Source organism: Podospora bellae-mahoneyi, chromosome 6 (genome assembly GCF_035222275.1).
Source record: "Podospora bellae-mahoneyi strain CBS 112042 chromosome 6, whole genome shotgun sequence".
Taxonomy (NCBI): domain Eukaryota; kingdom Fungi; phylum Ascomycota; class Sordariomycetes; order Sordariales; family Podosporaceae; genus Podospora; species Podospora bellae-mahoneyi.
The window spans coordinates 915,095-938,323 of NC_085885.1; the positions used below are offsets into that span (position 1 = coordinate 915,095).

A 23,229-nucleotide genomic window follows, 5' to 3' on the forward strand; every position below is an offset into this window, starting at 1 on the left:
AAAGCTAATTAATGGCAGACACATCCTGGACAAAATAAAAAAAAACTGACAGGAAATCAGAGCGTTGAAGGACAATTATTCAAAGGTCTGCAAGATACATTGAAGGCCGATATACGTATAATTTGAGGCCTATTCACCGCTATCTTTGAATGCCTCCTGACTGTCTTTTAGAGATAAGTCCTCGTTCCAAACCATGGCCGTCTCTGTTTTTTGTCAACCATGTGAGATGGACAGATGTCAAACACCCTTGCGGATCTGTGGCTCATACGATGACTACTCACAAATACTTTTTCTCAACTTCGGATCAACCCAACCTCAATATGAAGCCAAGGACGGAGAGCTATGAAGCCAAGTCACTCTTTCTCGATGTTTTCTTTGTCTGTTGCCTTCTTAGGCTCTCCTTGGCAGTTGCACTTGGCAGGTACAGGCATAAGGCATAGGGCGTCGCGACGCCTTCCCAATCAAATTTGTGCTCGGACTTACGCCCTTCTCAAGGCTCGCATGTATTCTTGTTGATTCTGTCGCTTCCTGTCCTCATGTCTGTCCTCATGCCATTTCGACATGCCCACCATGGCGGACCACAGTTTCAACCAGCATATAACAGGGTCCAGCCCGCCAATCCTCGGAACAATGCCTCTCTCTATAGCCATCATACATCACACTTTCACAAGACAAGCTAGTTAATCCCCGCGACATCCATCTCGCAACATGGCCTCTCCGACCTCGGTCCTCTCCAAGACCTTGCAGAGCATCACCCGCAGCAAGATCCGCGAGTTGGAGTCCCGCCATAAGTCCTACGAAGCTCGCAAATCTGACTTGCTTGCCCAGGTCGACGCGGCCACTGAGGAGCAAGATCGACTGAGCCTTCTCCTGGACGCTTTCCGGGAACTGTACCCAGGGGCTCATGGAGATGTTTTACTTCACAACGTTGAGCGTTGGATCGCTCAGTCCCGTTACGATGCGTCCATTCCCGTTTCCAAGCTAATGAGCTTTGGCCGGGAGCTCCGAGAGAAGCTCGATCACCAGAGCAGAAGGTTGAACATGGCTCATCTGTACTCGCGGCTCTTGACAGGTAAGCATACTTCTCTGCTTTTACCTCCTTTGTTTTGCGACATCTGGTCTAACAAACAATTTAGAATGGATGGATCAACCGCCTGCAGTTTCATCCCCTGCTGCGGCTGATGACGGGCTTGATGATTCCTTTGAACTTGTTGAGCGCCAGCGCCAGCGGCTGTCTGAACTTGTTGACAAGTTTGAATCGGTCGTTTTTAAGCCTCTGGAGACGAGTGATGCTGAGATCCGCAAATTCCTCGACCGTCTGTTCCCTGATGAGAAGAGTCTGAAAGCCTTGGAAGAGCTTCGCAAAACTGTCGCCATCGAAACTACGTCCTTCATGTCCCAGGCTTCACCGTTCAACCAGAAGTCACTCACTACTTGTATCAACGGTCTCTTGACTGAGGATATTCTCAGCGATGAAAAGCAAGCCATCCTCCAGGACTTTCTGGGGAGTGATGTCGCCCTAGCCGAGATTGCCGACGTTTTGAACACGCGTTTCTCTGATATCAAGCAATGGCAGTGGGACGCCGGGAAGGACGGTATCCGCGTCATCCCTCGAGCGGGTTTGAATGGCAAGTATCGAGTGTGGGCCGACGACGATATCCTGCAAATGATTTTCGTCCAGTACATAGGTGTGAGACTCTGCAACATCATCAAGCCAGCCCTGAAGATTTTCATGTGGGCCGTACGCCAGAGGGATCTCGACACCAACACAGTCCCAACCGCAGCTGAGAGCGAGAGGCGCAAATATTACCTCAGTGAGTATCCGACTTCGCATAACGTCGAGGACATGCGCATGGAGGACTACATGGAGACCTTCTTTCTGTCGCAGCTGCCAAGCACCGAATCCGACATGAACCGTTATGACGACGACAGTGACGGGAGTGATGATGGCAGTGTTCAAGATCGCAACACATCTACGCCAAAGAAATCCAACATCAAGCAGCAGCTTTTGCGACGTTTGACAACAGAGCTGCTTATTCATCGACTCCGCGGCGTGACTCTTGAAAACCGCCATGAGGCCAGCAACCCTGTTGCGCTGGTTCAGACAGACTTGCAATGGTACGGAACAGGTCTCTCTCACACCACCATCTATTCCCTGATGCGATATATTGGTTTTGGTCAGGACTGGATCGGCTTTTTCAAGAAATACCTCGAAGCCCCGCTCAACCTTGACATGGCTTCCGACAACCGGCCCCAACTTGGGCCGCGCACTCGAAAGAGGGGTGTCCCCATGGCACACGCATCGGAGAAGTTGACTGGGGAGTTGGTGTTGTTCTTCATGGATATTGCAGTCAACCGCGAGACTGGGATTCTGCCATACCGCTTGCATGACGACATCTGGCTTCTGGGCGAGCCCACCAGAGCGGCCCAAGCCTGGGAGTGCATGCAATTGTTCGCCAAGGTCTTTGGTCTCGAGTTCAACAGGAGCAAAACTGGGTCTGTCTATCTCCCAGGCGCCAGCAACAGGGACACTGATGTTTCTGATATCTTGCCGGCCGGGCCAGTCACCATTGGCTTCTTGCAACTCGACCCAGAGACGGGACGATGGACCATCGACCAGAAGCTCGTCTTTGCGCATGTCGACCAGCTGAAGAAGCAGCTTGACGAGTGCAATAGTGTTCTCTCCTGGGTTCAAACCTGGAACAGCTGCATTGGTCGGTTTTTCAGCCACACGTTTGGCGAGCCTGCCTTCTGTTTTGGACGGGAACACATCAGTGAGGTGTTGGACACGTACACCAAGATGCTGGCGAGGCTTTTCCCTGCGGAGAACGGCGTGCAAGGCAGCGTGGTTGAGCACCTCAAGGCGATTCTCCGCGACCGTTTCGGAGTCTCGGATCTGCCTGATGCTTTCATCTTTTTGCCTGAGCAACTTGGCGGCTTGGGGTTGAGAAACCCGTTTGTGAACTTGTTCTTGATCCGCGACGGCATCACGAAGACTCCGGAAGAGATTCTCGACGAGTATCTCGAGTGGGAGCACGCGTCATACCTGGAGCGAAAGAATGTGTTTGCGAAGGAAGACGACAAGTATCGCTATCGGCGTTTGGTGAATATCCTTTCCCCTGAAGAGATCTCCGAGACATCAGCGGTCAAGGAATCGGAGCAGGATGTTTTCTTCTCGTTTGACGAGTTCTGCCGGTTTCGCGAGAGGAGACAGACAAAGTATCGGTCTGTGTACGAGGAGCTTCAGACGGTCCCTCGCACAGAGGATATCCACTTGAGCGCCGACGTGAGCCGCAAGTTGAAGGCATTCCTTGCCGGTGTTGAGATTGACTCGGAGAAGAAGTGGTTCTTGCAGCTCTATGCAGAGGAGTTGCTGCGGGACTTTGGAAGCCTGACTTTGGTCGACAAGCAATTCCTGCCTGTCGGTGTGTTGGAACTGATGAGAGGCAAAAAGGTCACCTGGAAGATGGTGCTGTGATGGGGGACTCGGGGCGCTTTGTGTGGGAAACCATTATCAATTAAAACAGAAGGGTACTGTCGCTATGATGCGTTCCAATACATATATCCACACGCCTGCGCTTCCTCATGAACCAAAAGGTCCGTGGTCTTTAAAGCCCCAAAATTAACCATTGAAAAGCCAAAAACACTCGGGCCCCTTCGCGTCGTTACACCTTTCCATCGGCCGCGTCGCGCTCCTCGTGCGAGTCATAGCGCCCACGGAAGAGGTCGGCGGCAGCTGGGTGGACGAAACCTTGCCTATACCAGAGCTTGTGCCCGATCCAGAAGGCGGCAAACAAGATCAGGCTGATGTAGGCGGCAAAAAAATCGCTAGTCTTCCACTCGATGAACACGGTGAAGCCTTGGGTCAAGGCGACAAGGATGTTGAAAAAGAGACCGTACCACGCGGTGAACGGCTGAAACTTGGAGATGTAGGGCAGGTCGGAAACGGGAACGTTTTGAGCCTTGAGCGCACGTCTGAAGCCAATCAACGAGGCACATGTGCTTCCCCAGGTGGTAAGACCGGCGACACCGCTGATGTTGAGCAGCCAGTTGAAGGCCTCCTGACCTCCGGCGGGTGACAGGTTCAAAAATCCGAGCAGGCCGATGGCCGAGGTGACGGCCACGGCATAGATTGGAATACCATGCTTGTTGGTCTTGGTCAGGATCTTGGGAGCAAGACCCTCCTCGGCGAGCGCAAGAAGCACACGGCTGCCCGAGTAGACGTTGGAGTTGGCAGCTGACAGCACAGCCGTCAGCAGAACGGCGTTGATGATGTGCGGCAAGACGGGGACACCGGCAAGGTCAGCAGCAACCACAAGAGGCGAGGCCTTGGCGTTGGTCGACCCGTTGGCAGCCTGGTCCTTGAGGGTTGGGTCGTTGGATGGCACAATCATGCCGAGCAGAAAGATTGTGACGACAAACATGACCATGATACCCCAGAAGGTAGTCCGGATGGCGCTTGGAACCGTCTTCTTGGGGTTGCGAGCCTCACCGGCAGCCACGCCGACAAGCTCAGCGCCCTGGTACGCAAACGAGGCCTGAATCATGACTGCCCAAAAGCCGACGAATTTCCCGACACCACCCGACACCAAGTGCTCGACAAATGGACCTTGTTCACTCCAGTGCTTGAATCCAATCACGCCCTGCTGTCCGGCACCGGCAGCGATGCAAATGGCAAAGATGATGAAGCCGAGAATGGTGATGACCTTCAAACTCGACAGCCACATTTCGAGCTCGCCATAGATGCCGACGGGAAGGTAGTTGACCAGCGTAAAGATGACGAAAAAGACAGCGATGAAAATGCCAATGTTTATATCCTTGTTCCAGTACTGAATAATCAAGCCCGATGCACTGAGAGAAAGAGCGTACGTGATAGCCCCTAGTTGAAACAATGTCAGCATTCACACCTCACCACACACCCAAGTATCAACTCCCAGAAAACTCACAGCCAAACCAATACAACCACCCAACCGCAAAACCCAAACTCGGGTCAACAAACCTCGTCGCATACGTCGAAAAGGCACCTGCGGTAGGGATATACGTCGACAACTCGCCCAAGCTCACCATGACCGACCACAGCATGGTCCCAACAAACAGATAAGATAGCAGACACCCCAGCGGACCAGCCTTCAAAAGCGCCGTGCCGCTGCCCAGAAAGAAACCCGTCCCGATCGTACCGCCGATGGCAATAAAGTTGAGATGCCTCGCCGACAGGGTCCTCTGCAGCTCTCCCTGCTGATCCGATTCCGCATCACCGCCTGTCGGTCCCTTCTTCTCAACCGTCACACCTCCGTCCATGACTCCCGAGTCGGCCGGGGACGGCCATTCGTTTGCGTCCTTGACCATTATCGATCACCTATGTAGTTGTCGTTTCTTCCGTTGCTCCGGGGTTGGGTGGTGGGTGGTGGGTGGTGGGGGCGAGCACACTCACCCGGCCGAATCGGACCGAGTTGATTTTTTTTCTGTGTGAAAGGGACTTGCGAAAAAGTCACAGGCCCTTTCTAACAACCACACAAAACTAATGGTCGGCGCCAAAGAGAACGCGAGGATGGGAGGGATCGAAGCGGCACAACAAGCGGGAAAGGGATTGGGAAATCCAAAAAGAAAGAATGGACGTGTTGTGAGAAAAAATGTGTTCTCGATCGGCCCCGGGTGGATACACCTTTCCCCGAGGGATGGGTGACTCCTTGTTCGGGGATTCTTGGGATTCGTGAGTGGTTGATTGGGTATTTGTGGAGAGAGAGAACTGGAGAATCTCGCTGAAAAGCCGGGGAACCCTCTTTTTTCTCCCTCGGTCAAAGATCTCCGGGTTTCGGGATGTAAAGTCTCGGGGTGTGGTTTATAAACGAATGGATAAGGTAGGGTAATAAAATAAAAAAGAATAAAAGGCAAGACACCAAAGAAAAGTATGCAACTCTAATGACTACTACAATAGGGATGCAGTAGTTGGTCTTAGAGCCTTTTCTCTAAGCTTGTTTGGTCGGTTATTACACACGCAGAGGAGGGAAGGATGGAGGGAAGGTGGTGATGGTGGTGGTGGGTTGGGAAGGCGGGGGGCGTAAAGCCAAGGATATAAACCTTTTTTTCTTTCTCTCTCCTCACTTTCAGCCAAAACCCCTGTTGATGAATATATCGGCGTTTGTCTTTTCCGTATGGTTTGGTGGGTGGGTTGGTGGTGAAGCAAAGCGAGAATGCGGAATATGCCGAGCGTTGTTGACAATGCAAATTGTTTGTCTCTTTTCAGGGGATGACCCAAATTCAGGGGTTGGGCTGGGAGAATGTCAATAATCAACAATGGATGTGATGCACCAACAGAGCAACGATGGGAAGATGGGAGTTGAAACAAAAAAAATCCGGGGATGGAATGAGCTTAAAGTCTGGGGTATATAAACTTTTGGAATTTACAGATTTTAGGGTGCAAAAGCAAAGGAAAGCATGACCCGAAGAGTATTCAACGGTCGCGACCGGCCGTTGTTGGCGAGTGAAAGAGCCAAAGACTCGGCTGTTGAGTGACGTTTTGAACCACTTTGGGCCTGCCATCCTGCTAGACTGGAAAGATTGACCGAGGTTTGAAAAAAAAAGAAAAAAAAAGTCTGCAGCAAAAAAAAAAAAAACCGGTTGTCGATCACCACCAGTGCGCTGACATATGACTACCACCCGCAAGGGAAAACATCACCACGTTCCCACACTTTTTTCTTCGTTTCTTGTTGGCTCCAGAGCTCTCTTCCCGAACACCGACCCCATCCTTCTACAGTATCTACTGCAATTACTAGCAGGAATGTACATACTCCGGTACATATGCCCGCATATCGCATTGCATTGCATAAGCCCTCCTTGCCTGTTCCGGGGATAGAGTCCAGACCCTCTTTGCTTCGTCCCTCATTATTTTTCCCCTTCCCACATTTGTAGGCTTTTCCCAGCAAATACCTCCCCTAGAAGATATCCAAGAACCACACTGCCCTCCACCAAATGATATCTTCCCACGTTACTCACCATCCCAGTCTCCCACACACAATCCTCCCCATCTTCACACACACGCACATAAATAACCCTCCCACCCGCCCCAGATCCAGCATCTGAGGTACCCGAGCATCGCCCCTGCCAAGCCTTTCCTCAGTGGCGCAACCAAAAGAAAAGCACGCAACCGCCCCAGAATCACAGCGATCCCTTGCTCACACCAACCAAAAAAGAAAAACCTTTCTTCTCCCGCTTCCACTGCCGAACAAACCCCACTCACCTTATTCTCTCTCATCTCTTTATCTCCGTGATCAAACCCCCGGTGTCCTCCGGCTCGGCGGATGCGAACAAACTCGACCCCCTGCTAAACCCATGTTATGTGCTTGGCAGGTAGTTGCAAGGTGAACAGGGGGGTTTACTTTTGCTCGCAACCGTAGTACCATAATATCCTCTGGGCCCATCACCTTATGAAACCACACCACGGATGCATTGAATGAATGTGTCACCCGTCCCAGGTCTGTCCGGGCACCCGGGTTACCTACAAGCTTTCACCTCGTACCAAATCTTGCCAAAGACCCAGCAGCTTCGAATTCATATCAAACCACAACATCGATATTTACTATCAAAACTAACCCTCCACTCAAAAAAGAAACAAAAACCCATTCCCGTGAATCCATAATCAGCAAGAACATTTGAATATATATATTACCCACCGCAAGCTGTCTTCTACTTCGCCTGCATCTTCTTTGCCAGACAAGACAAGACAGACAGACAGACAGGCCTGCTAACTATTAAAAATAAATTTTTTTCTTCCATCCCTACAACTATCTCTCTCTCTCTCTCTCTCTTTGAACCAAAGCCCTCCGTCCTCTCTCTCTCTTTGGAACTCGCATACACGGCACCAAACGCCAGCGCGTACACTCGACACGTATATTTAGGTGCCCTTGGCAATGCCGTAGGGTAGCAAGCAAACAGACATCCCAACAAAACCCATTGTTTTCGCCTATCCGCCAAAAGAAAGAAATCCCTACAACAGACGCATGTTTATGCTTCTCCAGGGCCATGGCCAAGAGAGCGACAAATATATGACCTCTAGAGATGCAAGCAAGAGAGACTCCATGTCGCCTTCCCAGTCGTAATGCAAATGCCCCCTCAAACTATTATGCAGTTTCGTGGCGGTTGGTATCATAAAAGGACAAATTCAAGGGATTTGCTTGTCGCTCTTCTCCATGTGCGCAGTCTGCTTCTCGTCGCTGGCGGAACTGGAGGGCACCATGTCCTCGGACCACTTGGCGCTGGTGATGGGGTTGACGTGGAGCATGTACATGGTGTCAATCTCCTCCAAGCTGCGGTCCTTGCTCTCCACCAAGAAGAAGAAGACGATGAGGACAAGGGCAGCGCAGCAGCCGGCGAAGACGAGACCGTACAGGTAGCCGATCGAGTCGGTGATGAAGCGGGTGAAGAAGCTCATCAAAAAGTTCCAGAGCCAGTTGCTGGCAGTGGCAATGGCCATGGCAGGAGCGCGGTACTTGGCAGGGTAGAGCTCGGCCGTGACGACCCAGACAAGAGGACCCCAGGTGGTGGCGAACGCGGCGATGAACAGGCAAGAGAACACGATGAGGACGTTGCCGGCCGTGGGCGTGTTGGCTGGGTTGACGGGGTCAAGCTTGAAGCGACCAACAAACGAGTAGACGAAGAAGCACACCATCATCCAGAGGGCGCCACCCATGAGAGCATTTCTTCTTCCACACTTCTTGACAATGTAGAGACCGCCAAAGGTGCAACCAACGTTGACGGAACCGAGAATGATCTGGGTAACGTAGCTGTCGCTAAGACCGGTAGCACGGAAGATGGTGGTACCGTAGTAGAAGAAGAAATTGGCACCCGTCAGTTGTTGACCAGCCTAACTCAAAGTTAGTTCAAGTTGCATCCGGGTGGGGGACAGGGGTTAGTTACCTGGAGAGTTATACCAAGAAGGGTACGGTAGAGCATGCGGGGACCAGTGAAGATCTCGTACCAGCTCGTCTGGGCGCCGGCTCTCTCCTCATCAAGCTTGGCCTTGATCTCATCGATTTGTTGGTTGACAGAGGCGGCCCTCTCATCGAGGCCAGCAAGACGAGCGATACTCCTGCGCGCCTCCTCTTCGCGGCCAACACGGTAGGCGAAGCGGGGGGACTCAGGAAGGAAGAGGATACCAACACCGAGGATGAGCGACCAAAGGAACGACAGACCGTTGGGAATGCGCCACGAGCCAGAGTTGGACATGGTGTGGGTGCCATAGTTGATCATCTCAGCAACCCAGATGCCGAGGGTGATGAAGAGTTGGTAGCACGAGATGAGAACACCTCTGATCTTGGCAGGGGCCGACTCGGACTGGTACATGGGTACCGCAACCGAGAGAGCACCAATACCAAAACCAGTGACGAGGCGACCGACAGCGAATTGAGCCCATGAGCTCGACGAAGAGATTTCAATGATGTTTCCAACGCAGCAGAAGACGGCAGTGACCGAGATGGCCATGCGGCGACCCAAGGTATCGGCGATGCGGCCGGCAATGAGCGAACCAAACAAGCAGCCAGCCGGTAATAGGCCGACTATGGCACCTTGTCTGGGAGCGCTGAAGTCGTATTTGCCAGTAAGGACGTTGAATTCACCAAAGCGTCTGCCGTAGTCTTCCATATCGAAAAAGCCCGAGATTTGACCGCTAACAAGGAAGCAGGTGGAGTCAGCTTTTGTCACCATATGGAGCTGCCGAGCTGTCAAAAAAAGCAGGGCGCGGGATGGCGTGGGATGAAACAATCTCACTCACCTCACATAGCCAAACATAAAACCACCAATACTGGCAACAGCGCCTAGTAGGATGGCAAGGCCGGTGATACGCTGCTCGGCAGCCAGAGAAGCGGCCGAGACGTTGGCCGGGGTGCCAGACTTGGGCGAATGCTCATCGTCCGTCGTCTCGTGGAGCGATCTTGGTCCCGCCATGGTGGTGACGTTGTCAGTGGTTAAAAATTGAAGGGCCAGACAGGCTACCTCATGAAGTATGTGCGGGAGATGGTGAGAAAGAAGACAAGAAGTAGGAGGAAGATCCGGGGAAGCGTAGAAGCGATATTTATTGCGCTCTTTTCTGCAAACTTCTCTGTGGGAAGCGGAGAAAGATCAGGGGCAGCAGGCTGGAAGGTCTGGAGTTCGTGGAGTCCCCAGAGTTCTGATTGGGATTGAAGTTGACCTTTTTTTTCCGATCAGGTGGTGTCAATCCCGCGGGAAGGTACACTTTGGGGCGCCGGTAAGCAGAAATGAACCCGGCCTGAGTGGTGCTGTTGGGTTCTGGTGCGGTGGGCAGGCGCAACTTGGTTGTGGATGCTTCCAGGAACAATGCGGCCGAGAGTGGATTGCGGTAAGATCGGTAGTTGGGAGGGTGGCTTGGGTTTGGTTGAGGAAGGAGCAGCACCGCTTCTTTTTGGTTTGGTTCGCGTCGGGAGAGACGGGCGCTGAACGGGCGGAATGCGAGAAGCATCTGTCGGTGTCCTGTGATGCGATGCGGCTAAACCACTAGGGGTTGCCACTGTTAGAAATGGGTGCCGACGTCGTGGCGGCCAGAGACGGCCGCCGCTCTTGTTTTGTCGTCATTCCCGCGCCCTGATAATGACGTTCCTAGCTCGAGTCGGTTTGCGGGTCTTCCGGAGCTGGTGCTGCTGGTGCAACTTGGTCACCGGTGGACCAGGGAAAACCAAGCTGGAACTGACAAGAGGCAAGGCTGAAGAACCTGGTGATTGACTGATATCTCCGTCGTCGGCTCTTGGCCCTGCGGTGGTTTGTGTTGTTTCCGTCGGCCTGGTCGGAGTTGCCTAATCGGGAGCCTGCTTCGATGCTGTGATAAAAGTTGTGCCCCTATTTCCACCCTCTTCCCACCTTCTTGTCAGACCTCCATCCTTGCTCAGAGCTCCCGTCCAGCATCTCAATAGGCCGTCGAGCTCGGTGTCTCTCTCGGTGCCAAGACCAGGTTGTCCCCAGCACATGATGTCAGGTCCGGTTTGCTGTCCCACAATTGATGGTCGACGCCACGAGCAATTGACTCGCCATGGCTTGTCCGCCCGCTGGCTCTGCAACACGGCCACAAAGTCAAAACTGTGGTAGCCAGTTTCCCCCCATCTGTCCATCCACATCCAATTTCCCTCGGCGGCTGACTGTTGCACTTGCGAAAGGTAGCAGCAGCATCATGAGACGAGGGAGGGCGACCTGTGTTCAGCATCTTTCACCACGAGACAAAGTCGCATGAGGTAGACGCCTTGCCATGGAATAACATGCGCAAGGTCTGGGTGCATCACTTGATGACACCGCGCAAATTGCCTCCGCGTTCTGATGCCAAGTGGCCCCCTCCTGTTCCCCCACGAGATGCAGTCTCGAGGGAACACCGTTTGCCCCTAACACTGCCGTGCCGACGGACCTTCTTTTTCCTCCATGCGTACCACCCCTTCCTCCAAAGCCGTCGACCGACAGCGCTTGCCTCTGGTCTCGACGACGGGCCATCCCGAGCCGTCTCGTTCGAGTCGAGCTTCCAACCATCCCACCACACACGGGCAACCAACCCATTGACAGACATCAGGAGATGAGAGTAAAGAAAATGCCAAGGAAATGAGATCGGATGTCGTCAATGGCTATCGGGCCGGCTCCGAGCCGCCACTCCGGACCTTCCGGGCCATGCCATGACGATGACGATAACAGATGTCTCGCTGGAGGCGGCTCTCTTTCGAGTGGTTTCCCAGCCCCATAACCTCAAAACCCCTTGTGGCTCACTTGAACCAGGAACCAAAGTTCCCAAAGCCACCGATACATATGTACCGCCGTTTGCGCTCAACGATCTCCCATCCGCCGCCGTCCACGGTCGGCGTCTCGTAACGCAATGCACCGCCCAAGTGGAGCTCGAGAATTCGTGTTGGAGTCTCCGACACTTTTTGTTGGCCCCATGGGTGCGAGCCGCCGCTGACGTCGGTGTGCGCATGCTGTTGCCGAAGAAAAACCAGCATCAAATCGTCCATCCGTCGTCTCGAAAAGTCGAAAGGAAGTGCAGGAATTTGTTTTCATGTCAAAGAAGCGCGCGTCAGGGGACCCCCTATATCAAATAATTCCTCAGCCTCGTGCCCTATGATGCCGCCGAGACCGCGCTTGCCCAGCCTACCATACCCGAGGTCTTCCTGATTCAGCCGTTTCAGGCAAAATTCCACGATCCACTATCCAATCATTTGAGAGGAATGCCATTCAACATTACCGAACTTGGACCAACGCCCCTTGTCTTGAGATGCTGTGTTCCCTCGACGCGAGGGTGACGCCAGTTAAAATGGGAAACGCGAGTGGCAGGGGCTCGAGACGCGTTTTTGGCTGATGAGTGATGATGTTGGCGATGACCATATATAAGTCTGGCAAACAATCATAGGGGTCTTTCTTTCTTTCCTTCTCTTTTCTCTTGTTTTGAATTCTCTTTTCTCTTTCTTTCTTTTTTTCTTTACGACGGTGGTGGCGGGTTGCTGGCGGAGGTTGACGATGAAGACAGTGCCCTCTTGTTCGATATCGCCTGTACGGGGAACGGTTTGCATCGTGTTCGATTCGGCTCGGGCCGGCTGTCGTCATTGGTTTTGGAAGCGGCCCGCTAGGTATGGTGTCGGGAGAGCAAGTGCTCGACTTGGCTATTTGTCATCGGGTTGCTGGGAAGCATGTGGACGACCTCGCGGCACCGAGTACATGACGACTTGGGTCAACTGCTCATTTTGGCTGAGAGGTGGGGATCACGGAGGGACAGAGGAGCACACTGCGGATTGTGCGTTAGCTGTCTAGGCTTGTTGGAGGAAGGGTGTCGGCGCAGTCATCGCGGACAAGGACGATGACGGGATTCTGCGCCTGGGAATTATCGGGTTTCAAACGCATGGCCTTCCCAGTTCTCCGGATCGTTTGCACCTCGTGGCCCGATACCGGATAGTTATCAATCAAAACGAGGCAAGCGGTACTTGAAGAAGCAGGAGCGTTGTGGATTGCGGGCGGGAGACATGCCCACGTGCTCACATTGTTGGCTCCGCCGCGGCTGCATCGCTGAGATGATGAGATGTCACGGTGTGGTGGAAAGATCGAGTCGGGGGTTGAAGGGGTTTTGGTCAGGCACGGAAGCCCCCTTGATGTAAGTGTGTGCAACAGCCAGATGGATGTTTGTCCCGGCAAGGTCGGATAGCTGCTTGAACCGGTCATCCGACCTTGGTTCCGAGTCGTCTCGGCTTCGGGACGGCTCCGCTTATTCGGGTAGCACGCAATCGCTGGCAGTATCCAAGAGTGGTTCTTTTGGTTGACATCTTCTTTTTTGTCTTTTGCGGTGTTCTGGTGGTAATTTGTTGGCTTGTCTTGGACATACAGACAAGGCCGTTTTGATTGGCATGGGGCTTTGTTCCTGGTGCACAGCATCTTGCGTGATTGGCGTCTGTAACTGCCACTGCCCCCGGATGCCTCCGGCCGCATATATCGGTCAAATTGACGGCAATGGCTAGCTCTGTTCATTCTGTTTATGATGTTCCAGCATCTGTTTCTCTCCATCAGACAAATCCACTAGCCATCCCGTCCCGCCAGTCCACCTCAAGCCCGCAAAAGCCTTGCATATCTGGCCATCCCCTCTTCTTTCCAGCGGTGCGCGTCATTTGCCTCAGCTCTACCAGTCACCCTAGCATTCAAGGCACAATTCGACTGCGTGGTGACATAGATCCCCCAGCTGGTGGTACATTGCTGGCAGTCGGAGGCTGTGGGGCAGATGGACGTTGTCGTTGGTGCCACTGAGGCTCTTGTGCACCCGCAGGGGACGATTACCGGGACTTTGTTTGTTGTCAGCGGGAAGAAATCCATCCTCGGTATAAGGGAACTTACAATCGGCATTGCAACGGATGCTAGTGGCGCAGGTCACCGCACAGCCTGATGTCTTATACCAGGTTGCTGTCGGGCGGTAGGTGCATGATGCCGGGAGAGGTCCTCCTGGGTCTGGGGTGGGTGTTGGCCAGGTTGGGAGGGTGGGGAGAGTTCTTGTTGGTTTTTGGGCGAGGGTTTGGTGGCTGGGTGTGGTTTTATTATCTCAGTATGGTTCACTTGGTAATGGAAAAGGAGAGTTGCCTACGCTAGAAGGGTAAGGGCTGCTAGGATGAGGGTTAGGAGACACATGGTTGTGTTTCGAAATCCTTGTTCGGGTGTTATTCAAGGGAAGGGTCGCTGCTGGCTGAAAATTGTGACGTGGTTGTGGTGATCACAGCCCTATATAGAGTGACAGTGACAATCATGGGAACGGCAAGTAGTCAGTCAGTCATGCCATCAGGCTCTGGAAGACATACCCGACTTATAACCCGATCCAACTCCGCCAAGTGCTTTATCTCGATTGCGGGGAAAGGCCATATGTACCACGCGGGTTGGGTTATTTGCTCTAGTCAGGTATTGGCTTCCGCCATTCGGCTAAGACGTAGGGACGAGTAATCAGGTTGTTTTTTTGCGAATTGTGACTTTCGCCTGCCAATATGGATCTTCGGCGTCGATATTCCTCCCTTATAGGTCAACCTATATGTGCTATCATCCAATTACCCGGTACCCCAGTTTGACATTGGCCGGGGTCCTTTCCTTTGTTCCTTGGTGAAGATTCTGTACGGAGGGTAAGTCTCCAGAATTTTCCGTCGATACAAGACCAGTAGACGGCAGGCGGGTCGTTCGTCTCGGTAGTCGAGCAGGCCAAGGGACTTATTGGCGCGCATCAGTCGTATCCGAGATGGATCCGGGTCATGTACATCCCGCGCTGTGGATCTTGAGCCGCCGATGTGGGTGGCTCTATGGCGATGCGTTGATGGAGGCCCTGCATGGGTTGAGCAAGGACTGAGTGATCAACGTGGCACTGCGCAAGTTTGATGGCGGGTAGTTTGGCGGCGAATGGTCCATGGATGCCGTCAGAATTCCGATATTGTCATGGGATCGAACGACTGTGAGATACACCATCAATCCTGGATGAGTCAACTGCGAGTGTTCACCAGCTGTTCATATCTCGTGTTGGGATCGACCTGGATAGTCGTGGGGTTGATCGTGGGTAGGTGGTTGAGTACCTAGTCCGGGCTGGAGCACCGAGGCAGCAGGTAGCAATGAGGAATGCTGACATTCAAGTCGACCTTTAGATCACCCAGGTATCTGAGAGGAAAGGTGTAACCAGGTCAAATGGCTCATCGGTCAACCGCGACAGAACGTGGATTCCTTTAAACCTGATATCGGGTTGCTCCGATCTCTCGGAAACAAACCCCCCACCCAATGACACCTGTGGTGGAACTCCTCAGGCAGAGGGTTCGATTCCTTTTGGTTGATCATTTTTTGGACTTCTGAGTAATTGTGCAGTCCATCATCTACACAGTCGTTCCAGCATCCATGCCCTCGATTTCGACGACCACAACACCTCACTGCAGTTGTCACCCATAACTGGCCCCAGCCGTGACCAAAGGATAGACTTGTACTATATTAAATTACTTTTGGGACGTTTGTGGCGATTGATAAAGATAAGCCAAAACGTTCGTGTTGGGTTTGAAGACGTCTAGTGTATCTGGGGTTGTGGACAGCTCGGGGGTCAGCATGGTCAATCGTGTAGATGAGGGTCGATTCGATGACCAAAAAATTCTCATGTCTCGGTAATCCTACTCAATTTGCATTGATTTTACACAATTTCTGCCAGTGTGCATTGGATCACTTCACGGTTGAGGATGGTTGCTGTGTCGAGCAACCCCATGAATAACGATGAAATCCCAAAACCACGCAACACTACGGTGAAAACGTAGCCTTTTTCTGATGGAAGGTGATAGAATATGTCATTTGGGTTACAGCCATATGATTTCCACTCAAGGATCGTGCATGTACCTTCCATGATGTCCAGAACTATTCGTTGGTAACTGGATTCGATGTTTTCCAAGTCATGAAAAGAAAAGAAAAATAAAAGTTTATCGATTTGAATAAAGATAGCACAGGAAGTTCCCCTCACTTCCAGAAATCTAATGAAAGTAGTTTTAGCCATGTAACTTCAGATTGCGCCCTGTGGTGGTGAAATTATGTTACCTGGTCCATGTCAGACCATGAAAATGTGGCAGCCAACATCGTAGACAACCACGCTGAGTAATTTATGGCTGAAAAACATGATAGAGGGTGAAGTAAAATTAGACATGAATTATTCTGCAGCAGAGCGATCGTAACAAGAGAAAAGTCAACTGCATCACATATATGACTATGAACTCAAAACCTAGCACCAAGTCAATTTCATAAAATACAAGACAAAAATCAAAACAACCCAGTATCACCCTAACCATAATACACTCTCCAATCTAGGACCAAGCTCAAGAACTCGAACAATAAGCTCAAGCCACACCTTCATGTCCATTCAAGTTCTCATCTTGATTTCTAAACCCAACCTCAAAAACCCAATCTTAACATTGACACAACCTCAATCTCAACCATCCAATTACCGCCAGAGCATGTATGAAGCTTTAAACCTCCTTCAAAGCCCCAAACCCATCTCCTTACCACTCTCCCACCATCATCTGACACATCCAACACCTCTGATGAAGTCCTCCTGACACACCTATCAGCCCCACCCATTCCCCCCAATCCAACCAATTACATCATGGCTACACAACGACATCACACTTCTCTCTCTCACACCAAAATCAGCACAACTCCCAACAGCCGCAGAGCATCAGACCGAAGAAAACGGAGGGATCAATATTCCGCATCAGTAGATCAGACAAAGGATTTGCAAGACAACCGCCCAGGCAGGTGGGCAGCAGCAGCAGCCAGCAAACATCCATTTTCTTCGTGATATCATCTGCCCCTTCATAAGTAGAACAAGACTGCAAAATCAATATGTGAAATGATGCCCTGATTTCTTGCACACGAGTCACTCCAGAAGGGTTGCCCCTGCTCTTCTTTCCACAGCAGAAACTCAACCAAGTTCCCCAAATCTCAAAAGGTCCAGGCACAAAGATCAGACAGCAACGCGTATGTGGAGCCCATCCCAAACCCACGAACCCCCACCATCAACAAGTCAAGGATCCAACGCGTCGCGACCATGGCATGGATCAACAAGAGAAGCGCGCCAGGAATTGCAAAGTTAAGAAGAGCAGCCACGGTCACGGAGCAAATGGCACAGCAAAAAGTAATTTGTAATGTTGTTTGGTATTCCGCTTTCACATCAGAGATGCTACTAACTCAATCTCCCCCCTTTCTCCTCGTCCCATATGGTACACCATCGCAGCCACCGTCCATCATAAAAAACGCGAGGAAAATAAAATAAAATCCCAATTGTCCCAGAGTATTTGCCCCCAAATGTGTAAAACAGAAAAACGCAGCGCCCAGTAATAAGTGATAACCCGTCATGAAATGCAAATCGTAAACGACTTCCCAGTGATTGTTTAACCACCGAAACCGTAGAGGGTGCGGCCTTGTCTCTTGAGGGCGTAGACAACGTCGAGGGATGTGACGGTCTTGCGCTTGGCGTGCTCGGTGTAGGTGACGGCGTCACGGATGACGCCCTCGAGGAAGGACTTGAGGACGCCGCGGGTCTCCTCGTAGATCATGGCCGAGATACGCTTCACACCGCCACGACGGGCGAGACGGCGGATGGCGGGCTTGGTGATGCCCTGGATGTTGTCGCGAAGAATCTTTCTGTGGCGCTTGGCACCGCCCTTTCCGAGGCCCTTGCCGCCTTTGCCGCCTGTGTTGGGAAGGTTAGTATTGCTGGTCGAGATGGTGGTGATGATGATGATGATGATGATGATGATGATGGGGATGGCAACTTACGTCCAGTCATGATGACGGGTTGTGTTGGTGAAGATGTGAAAGTGGGTAAAGGTCTTGGGAAGATTGGTGAGGCTGAAGACGCGACACCAAAAAGTTGTGAAGTTGGGTGGGAGAAAGAGGTTGTGATGGATTGAGTGGTGGGAAGGTGAAAACGTGGGGAAGAGGGCGGGCTTTAAGTAAGGCAAGGCGGGAGCGGCATGCACTGCTTTGGGTGCGCGTGGAATCAATCCAATCAGGATCAGTGATCTGATTTTCTGGGTAGGCTTATTTTTTTTTGGGCAGCAGGGAGAGAGACAAGGGTCAAGGTCCGATTTGATTTTTGGCTTGGCCTGATTTTTTGGGGAACACCCGACGCGCCTGCCCTGTGGATTCCTAGAGGTCGACACGGACCCTTGTGAGGTGTTTGGACTGCGTATTTGACCCCGCCTTGAAACTGTTTCTCGACTGACGGCTGGGAGGAAGACGCGTCTCGATTTTCGAGAGCTTGCAGAAAAGGGGAAGCACCTGTTTTTTTCCAGCGCTAGTCCAGATTCGATTTTTTGTCCTTTGGATCTCCCCAGGATACGTACCGGCAGGAGGGGCAGAACCACTTTATCAGCCATCGATCCGATGCGGCCCGCATCCCAAGTCTGCTCCCCCCGAGGTGATTGCCTCGATGACAGAGGCTTCCACCCGTTCCATCCCCAGATCACGAAGCGGATGCCGTCGTATTTTCCGAGACTCGCTGCACACTTGGCACCGGCAGTACGTAATGACATGTGGATGTAGATGGGCCTGTGACTTGAGACGACTCCTCACTCTGCTGAGCCCTGCCAGGCAAATGCTGGTACCAGATAGGGACCTGACTTCTCTCGAGGTGTCTCGGTTGTATTCACTTTCCATGATGACTGAGGGTCTAGATACGGGGTTGCCACCCGGTCCTTTCCTTCCGTGGACATTGAGGCTCGTGATGACTCCTATCATGATATTAGTTGCCTGGTTTTGCTCTCTGAAGGAAGGCTCAAGAAGCCTCGTGATGCCACCGTAATCTTGGATAACGAATTATCTATTATTTACTTTGATGCCAGATACCTATCAAGTGCTCTCTCTATTCACTGCCCAGGCCTAAGCTCTTGCCAAAAACAGAGCTGCAATCCTTTCCCAGACCCTCTCTTTTTGTCTGAACGTTTCAAGGCAGCCACAGTCACGGCTCTGCAGATCCATAGTCTCAACTGCATTCACTTGACAACAGTCACAAATTATTGATATTAGGCATCAGCCGCCTTTCTCCTGTCAAAATCCATCCACAGACGGGGCAACCAACAATCAATTCGGCAGTCATCTCAGATCTGTGATATCAAATCCAGCCTTACCAGCAGCGGATCTCTTTGTGGCAAGGTACGTACCAGTCCCCGCGCTGCGTGGTTGGTTTCCAAGCGAGTGAATGCGACAACGTCTAGTGCAAGGATTCCACCGGTGGCCCCTGCGCCTTGGTGGCAGGTTTTTGGGCCAATAGAAATTCAGCACCAACAGCGTCAGCATTTTTGTTGCCAAATCCCCCCCAAAATCAGGCGTGTTTTCGCTTGCCAGAACTGACCCCATTTTCCCTTGCAACAGACCCCGGTTTTGGCCGCTGCGCATCACAAAAAAGAGCAGGCACAATCGAGCTGATCAACCCAAATCAGCCGCCAACGTGACCTGCAGCCCGCGCCTACTTAAACCTCGCACCCCCCACCTCCCTCTTCCACCTTTCAACTCACAACTCACTCACTCCACACCCCGCCCATCAATCCATCATCCACATCGCATCTTTGCGACTTTTCCATCAAACTCCATCAACTTTTCCCATCAACAAACAACACATCACAACAAAGTCGCAATGGCCCGCACCAAGCAGACCGCCCGCAAGTCCACCGGTGGCAAGGCTCCCCGCAAGCAGCTCGCCTCCAAGGCCGCCCGCAAGAGCGCCCCCTCCACTGGCGGTGTCAAGAAGCCTCACGTATGTTTTCTCCTTTGACTTTGATCGTCATCATCATCACCATCACACATCATGCTAACCATCATCGCCCTACAGAGATATAAGCCCGGTACCGTCGCTCTCCGTGAGATTCGTCGCTACCAGAAGTCGACTGAGCTTCTCATCCGCAAGCTCCCCTTCCAGCGTCTCGTTCGCGAGATTGCCCAGGACTTCAAGTCCGACCTCCGCTTCCAGTCTTCCGCCATTGGTGCTCTGCAGGAGTCCGTCGAGTCTTACCTCGTCTCCCTCTTCGAGGATACCAACCTGTGCGCTATCCACGCCAAGCGCGTCACCATCCAGAGCAAGGATATCCAGCTTGCCCGCCGCCTCCGTGGTGAGCGCAACTAAGCGTTTTCCCCACCATGGGTTTCTGCTACTGCTAGCTTTGGGGTTTGGGGGTCGGGTTTATGACTACATTTTTCACACTGGGAATGCTTTGATTGACGAAGGGAATCATCATGGCAGCAATTAACGGGGGACACAACGGCGTTCGTGCTTGGGTTTTTTTATTCACTGCGGTGGTTTTCTTTACTCGGGATTGATTTGTACATTACCCCGCGCGCGAGTTCTTGCATCTGCCCACGGGCTTTGGCGAGAATGGAGATGGATGGGCATAATAAACTACGCCTGAAAAAACTACACACAGTGGCTGAAGAGCCAGCGTTGATTTCTCTCTTGCTTTGACCTTGTGACTCTGGCTGCGGTGGCAACACTTTTTCTTCTTTGACGTGACGCGTCTTTTGGTGTTGGGTTTCTGATCCCCCGCGACGCGAGGTCAAAGCATGAATTCCAGATGCCGTGTTTACTCCACATCGCGTTGAGGCGTGTTATCCCTGCCCTTGTCACGGATAGAGGTTGTGGTGGGGTCATCGGATGGGGGAGAGCCATGATGGATGCTGACAGCGGTGAAGGGACTGTGTTGCTTTGGCCGGACAGGACGCGGGTGTGGGATTGGATGTGAGATTGTGGTGTGATTTTTGCTCGAGACTCTGGCACGGTTTGGAAGAAAGATAATATGTGGAGTTTGAAGGGTGAAGTCATCAAGGATGGGGGGCGGTGATGGTCATGATGGAGATGATGCTTGCATGTGAAGAGAGATTTCACTTGTAGTAGGAGATGGAGCAGTAGACAAGTGGCCAGATTTGGACAGATTTAAGGAAGTCCATGGTATTCGGAGTGTGGACTACTGAGGTCAGTTTTCCGTGTAGAGTCGTAAGGTGCTGATCTTGAGTGTTATCTCGATGGTCTTTGGAGGTGGACGGTATCAGAGTTGTGGTGGTGTCTCAGATAAGAGACACCATATGGCTTGAGGCAGAGTACAAGATTTTCAGATCTGGAATGGTTGCATATTGCGAGGAGAGGGCCGACGATTGGCGGCGGCCGTGCTGATGGATGTGGGCTGGTGGTGGTTGGCTGGGTCTTCACTTCTGGCAGAGACTACATGCATACAAGTTTGCGGTATCATCTTGGGGTTGCATTTCTTTAGGGGGGGGGAGGGGAAGGGGTTTTTTATGGTGGTTAATGTTAGAGCAGCTAATAGAGGGGGCCCAGTACGAGTTGGTTGGGTGAGTTGGTCGTGATGGTAGTGACGTTATGAGACTGAAATCATGGTGATGTGATGTATGTGAGAACCACACACACGCACGTTTGAGGCTGGTCTCAAAACAATCCATGATGTTACCATCAACAGCAGCTCAAATTCACCAACAAGTGTCTGACACTCTGAACAATACACTCTGTTGTTCATAGCCGTGTATCCCAAGAAAATATCCAAGTTATATCCAAGCCTCACCACCCTCACACCGACAATGCCCTCCCCAATCCCGGTCAGACTACCACCACCCGCTCACAAAACCGCCCTCCACCCCTTACTCCCCTCCCCCCTCCTAGTAGTCTTCAATTCCCCCTCCAACCCCAAAAACCCCACCACCTGGCCCAAATGATCAACCCCCCAAAACCCCTCCCTCTCTCCCTTAGCATTCGTCACACTAAACCAAGGCAGCCCAAACGCCCCCTCGTCAAAAGCCCGGTCAGTGTTCCTGATCAGTGCCTCCTTCCCAACAGTCTTGGCCCTCTCCAGCACTTTACTCGCTTCCTCCTCCCCAAACAGCTCCACCAAAGTCTCTTTCAAGATTTCCGGTTTGTGCGTAGCTACCCCGTCGGCCCAGTGCTTTTTGAAGAGGAGGTCCAGCGCGGGTGTGAGCTGGGCGGGGGACAGTGTGGCGAGGGAGCGCATTATGGGTAGGGAGGGGGCGGGGAAGTCGGGGGGGAGGCCGGGGAACATGGGGATGGAGAAGAGGGTGGACCAGCGGAGGCGTTCGAGGTTTATCCATTTGTCTTTGTCTGGGGGGGGTTAGAAGGTTGAAATGGGGAGGGGGAAAGGAATGGGGGGAGGGGGGGGAGGAAATACTCTTGATTTTGATGGGAGCGGTGTTACCGCATTTGTGCATTAAGCCCCCCAGGAAGATGGGGATGTATTCTACTTCTACATTGCGGAAGATTGGGTCGTTCTAACATGAGAAGATGATTAGATATGAGATGATGGAGGGAGAAGGTGGGAAAAGTACCCGGAGGATGTGGTATGCTGCGTAGGCAAAGGGGCTGACGGTGTCAACGAAGAGGGTGATTTTGGGTTTGGTGGCCATCTGGAGTACTCGAGTTAGCATTATGTTAGACACCGGTGAGTGAGGTGGTGGTGGTGGTGGTGATGGACGGTAGGAGGGAAGGGTGCAGCGGTGGTACCTTGATATCTTTTAGAAGTTAATAACTGCAGGTAATGAAACAATGCAGTGAATACAAGCAAAGGGTGCGCCCTTATGTCAACAACTTATATTAATCTGCATTACTCAATTGACGTCGTCCCCTAGTCCCGGGGGGCTGGCCGACGCTATCCCCTTAGCCGTTCTACCCCAACTTGACTGGTCGTTCAAGCCGAGGAACTCCCCCGCATTTCTGAGAGGCGGGAGGCGGGGACGGAAACGCGGTACCGATGGCTTTGATGGAAAGACATTCTAAAGAGTCTGAGCATGAGAGAGACGATGAGATGAGACGTTGCTCGATATCAACGGGGTGCTAGAGATTTCCATAAAATCAGCCCATGCTGTTGGGTGGTAGAGAGAGGTTTTAAAGGAAGTGAGAAGCTGCTGTTTAGCCATCGCTTCTTATCTTATCAGCCAATTATTCCCAGAGCAAAGACAATGTTGATCGAACGCGCGCACGAAAATGTGTTCAACTTCGACCGATATGACAATACAATTCTATAGCAGGACTCTTCTCTCTTTGGTGACGCCCCCAAAGTCTATCTAGGATTACTATTGGGAATGTATTAGGTACCTTGAGCCAAAAGCCCAATGCTGGCTCCGCAGACGATGTTATCTACCCGAGCCCAGGCTTCGGTGAACAGCCGACAAAGCAACCATTCGCACAGCGGCTTGATCAAGTTC

The 23,229-nt window shown here is 52.1% G+C and overlaps 7 protein-coding genes across 7 annotated transcripts; 2 read left to right on the forward strand and 5 right to left on the reverse strand.

Moving 5' to 3' along the window:
* The first annotated feature begins 52 nt into the window (after positions 1 to 52).
* Positions 53 to 6,009, forward strand: QC761_605300 (uncharacterized protein). The gene is made up of 3 exons (XM_062880978.1): positions 53 to 115; positions 172 to 1,072; positions 1,137 to 6,009. The coding sequence occupies exons 2-3, from the start codon at positions 709 to 711 to the stop codon at positions 3,476 to 3,478; spliced, it is 2,706 nt and encodes a 901-aa protein (XP_062729221.1). The 5' UTR covers positions 53 to 115; positions 172 to 708; the 3' UTR covers positions 3,479 to 6,009.
* Positions 3,418 to 6,581, reverse strand: LYP1 (lysine permease). The gene is made up of 2 exons (XM_062880979.1): positions 4,947 to 6,581; positions 3,418 to 4,879 (listed from the first exon to the last, which is right to left on the reverse strand). Exons 1-2 carry the CDS (start codon positions 5,344 to 5,346, stop codon positions 3,666 to 3,668), a joined length of 1,614 nt encoding a protein of 537 aa, XP_062729222.1. The 5' UTR covers positions 5,347 to 6,581; the 3' UTR covers positions 3,418 to 3,665.
* A 961-nt stretch (positions 6,582 to 7,542) lies between these two features.
* Positions 7,543 to 13,380, reverse strand: HXT5 (hexose transporter hxt5). The gene is made up of 3 exons (XM_062880980.1): positions 9,767 to 13,380; positions 8,914 to 9,661; positions 7,543 to 8,860 (listed from the first exon to the last, which is right to left on the reverse strand). The coding sequence occupies exons 1-3, from the start codon at positions 9,937 to 9,939 to the stop codon at positions 8,159 to 8,161; spliced, it is 1,623 nt and encodes a 540-aa protein (XP_062729223.1). The 5' UTR covers positions 9,940 to 13,380; the 3' UTR covers positions 7,543 to 8,158.
* A 189-nt stretch (positions 13,381 to 13,569) lies between these two features.
* Positions 13,570 to 13,863, reverse strand: QC761_605330 (uncharacterized protein; the record flags this gene model as incomplete). The annotated part of the gene is made up of 1 exon (XM_062880981.1): positions 13,570 to 13,863. One exon carries the CDS (start codon positions 13,861 to 13,863, stop codon positions 13,570 to 13,572), a length of 294 nt encoding a protein of 97 aa, XP_062729224.1.
* Positions 13,864 to 17,160: 3,297 nt separating this feature from the next.
* Positions 17,161 to 18,617, reverse strand: HHF1_1 (Histone H4). The gene is made up of 2 exons (XM_062872956.1): positions 17,791 to 18,617; positions 17,161 to 17,704 (listed from the first exon to the last, which is right to left on the reverse strand). Exons 1-2 carry the CDS (start codon positions 17,798 to 17,800, stop codon positions 17,403 to 17,405), a joined length of 312 nt encoding a protein of 103 aa, XP_062729225.1. The 5' UTR covers positions 17,801 to 18,617; the 3' UTR covers positions 17,161 to 17,402.
* Positions 18,393 to 20,459, forward strand: HHT1 (histone H3.1). The gene is made up of 3 exons (XM_062880982.1): positions 18,393 to 19,167; positions 19,387 to 19,768; positions 19,841 to 20,459. The coding sequence occupies exons 2-3, from the start codon at positions 19,649 to 19,651 to the stop codon at positions 20,132 to 20,134; spliced, it is 414 nt and encodes a 137-aa protein (XP_062729226.1). The 5' UTR covers positions 18,393 to 19,167; positions 19,387 to 19,648; the 3' UTR covers positions 20,135 to 20,459.
* Positions 20,460 to 21,455: 996 nt separating this feature from the next.
* On the reverse strand, positions 21,456 to 22,921 carry QC761_605355 (uncharacterized protein). Its single transcript, XM_062880983.1, has 3 exons — positions 22,354 to 22,921; positions 22,197 to 22,296; positions 21,456 to 22,129 (listed from the first exon to the last, which is right to left on the reverse strand). The coding sequence occupies exons 1-3, from the start codon at positions 22,450 to 22,452 to the stop codon at positions 21,633 to 21,635; spliced, it is 696 nt and encodes a 231-aa protein (XP_062729227.1). The 5' UTR covers positions 22,453 to 22,921; the 3' UTR covers positions 21,456 to 21,632.
* Positions 22,922 to 23,229: the final 308 nt, after the last annotated feature.

Bases quoted from the DNA above. Each gene is read 5' to 3' on its own strand.
- QC761_605355 (XM_062880983.1), bottom strand. From the start codon at position 22,452: ATGCTAACTCGAGTACTCCAGATGGCCACCAAACCCAAAATCACCCTC. The intron at 22,297-22,353 runs GTACTTTTCCCA...TTCTCATGTTAG, and splicing joins CAGCATACCACATCCTCCGG to AACGACCCAATCTTCCGCAA. The intron at 22,130-22,196 runs GTATTTCCTCCC...AACCCCCCCCAG, and splicing joins CGCTCCCATCAAAATCAAGA to ACAAAGACAAATGGATAAAC.
- LYP1 (XM_062880979.1), bottom strand. From the start codon at position 5,346: ATGGTCAAGGACGCAAACGAATGGCCGTCCCCGGCCGACTCGGGAGTC. The intron at 4,880-4,946 runs GTGAGTTTTCTG...TGTTTCAACTAG, and splicing joins GTGGTTGTATTGGTTTGGCT to GGGCTATCACGTACGCTCTT.
- QC761_605300 (XM_062880978.1), top strand. From the start codon at position 709: ATGGCCTCTCCGACCTCGGTCCTCTCCAAGACCTTGCAGAGCATCACC. The intron at 1,073-1,136 runs GTAAGCATACTT...CAAACAATTTAG, and splicing joins GTACTCGCGGCTCTTGACAG to AATGGATGGATCAACCGCCT.
- HHT1 (XM_062880982.1), top strand. From the start codon at position 19,649: ATGGCCCGCACCAAGCAGACCGCCCGCAAGTCCACCGGTGGCAAGGCT. The intron at 19,769-19,840 runs GTATGTTTTCTC...ATCATCGCCCTA, and splicing joins GCGGTGTCAAGAAGCCTCAC to CAGAGATATAAGCCCGGTAC.
- HXT5 (XM_062880980.1), bottom strand. From the start codon at position 9,939: ATGGCGGGACCAAGATCGCTCCACGAGACGACGGACGATGAGCATTCG. The intron at 9,662-9,766 runs GTGAGTGAGATT...CTTCCTTGTTAG, and splicing joins TTTATGTTTGGCTATGTGAG to CGGTCAAATCTCGGGCTTTT. The intron at 8,861-8,913 runs GTAACTAACCCC...ACTTTGAGTTAG, and splicing joins TTCTTGGTATAACTCTCCAG to GCTGGTCAACAACTGACGGG.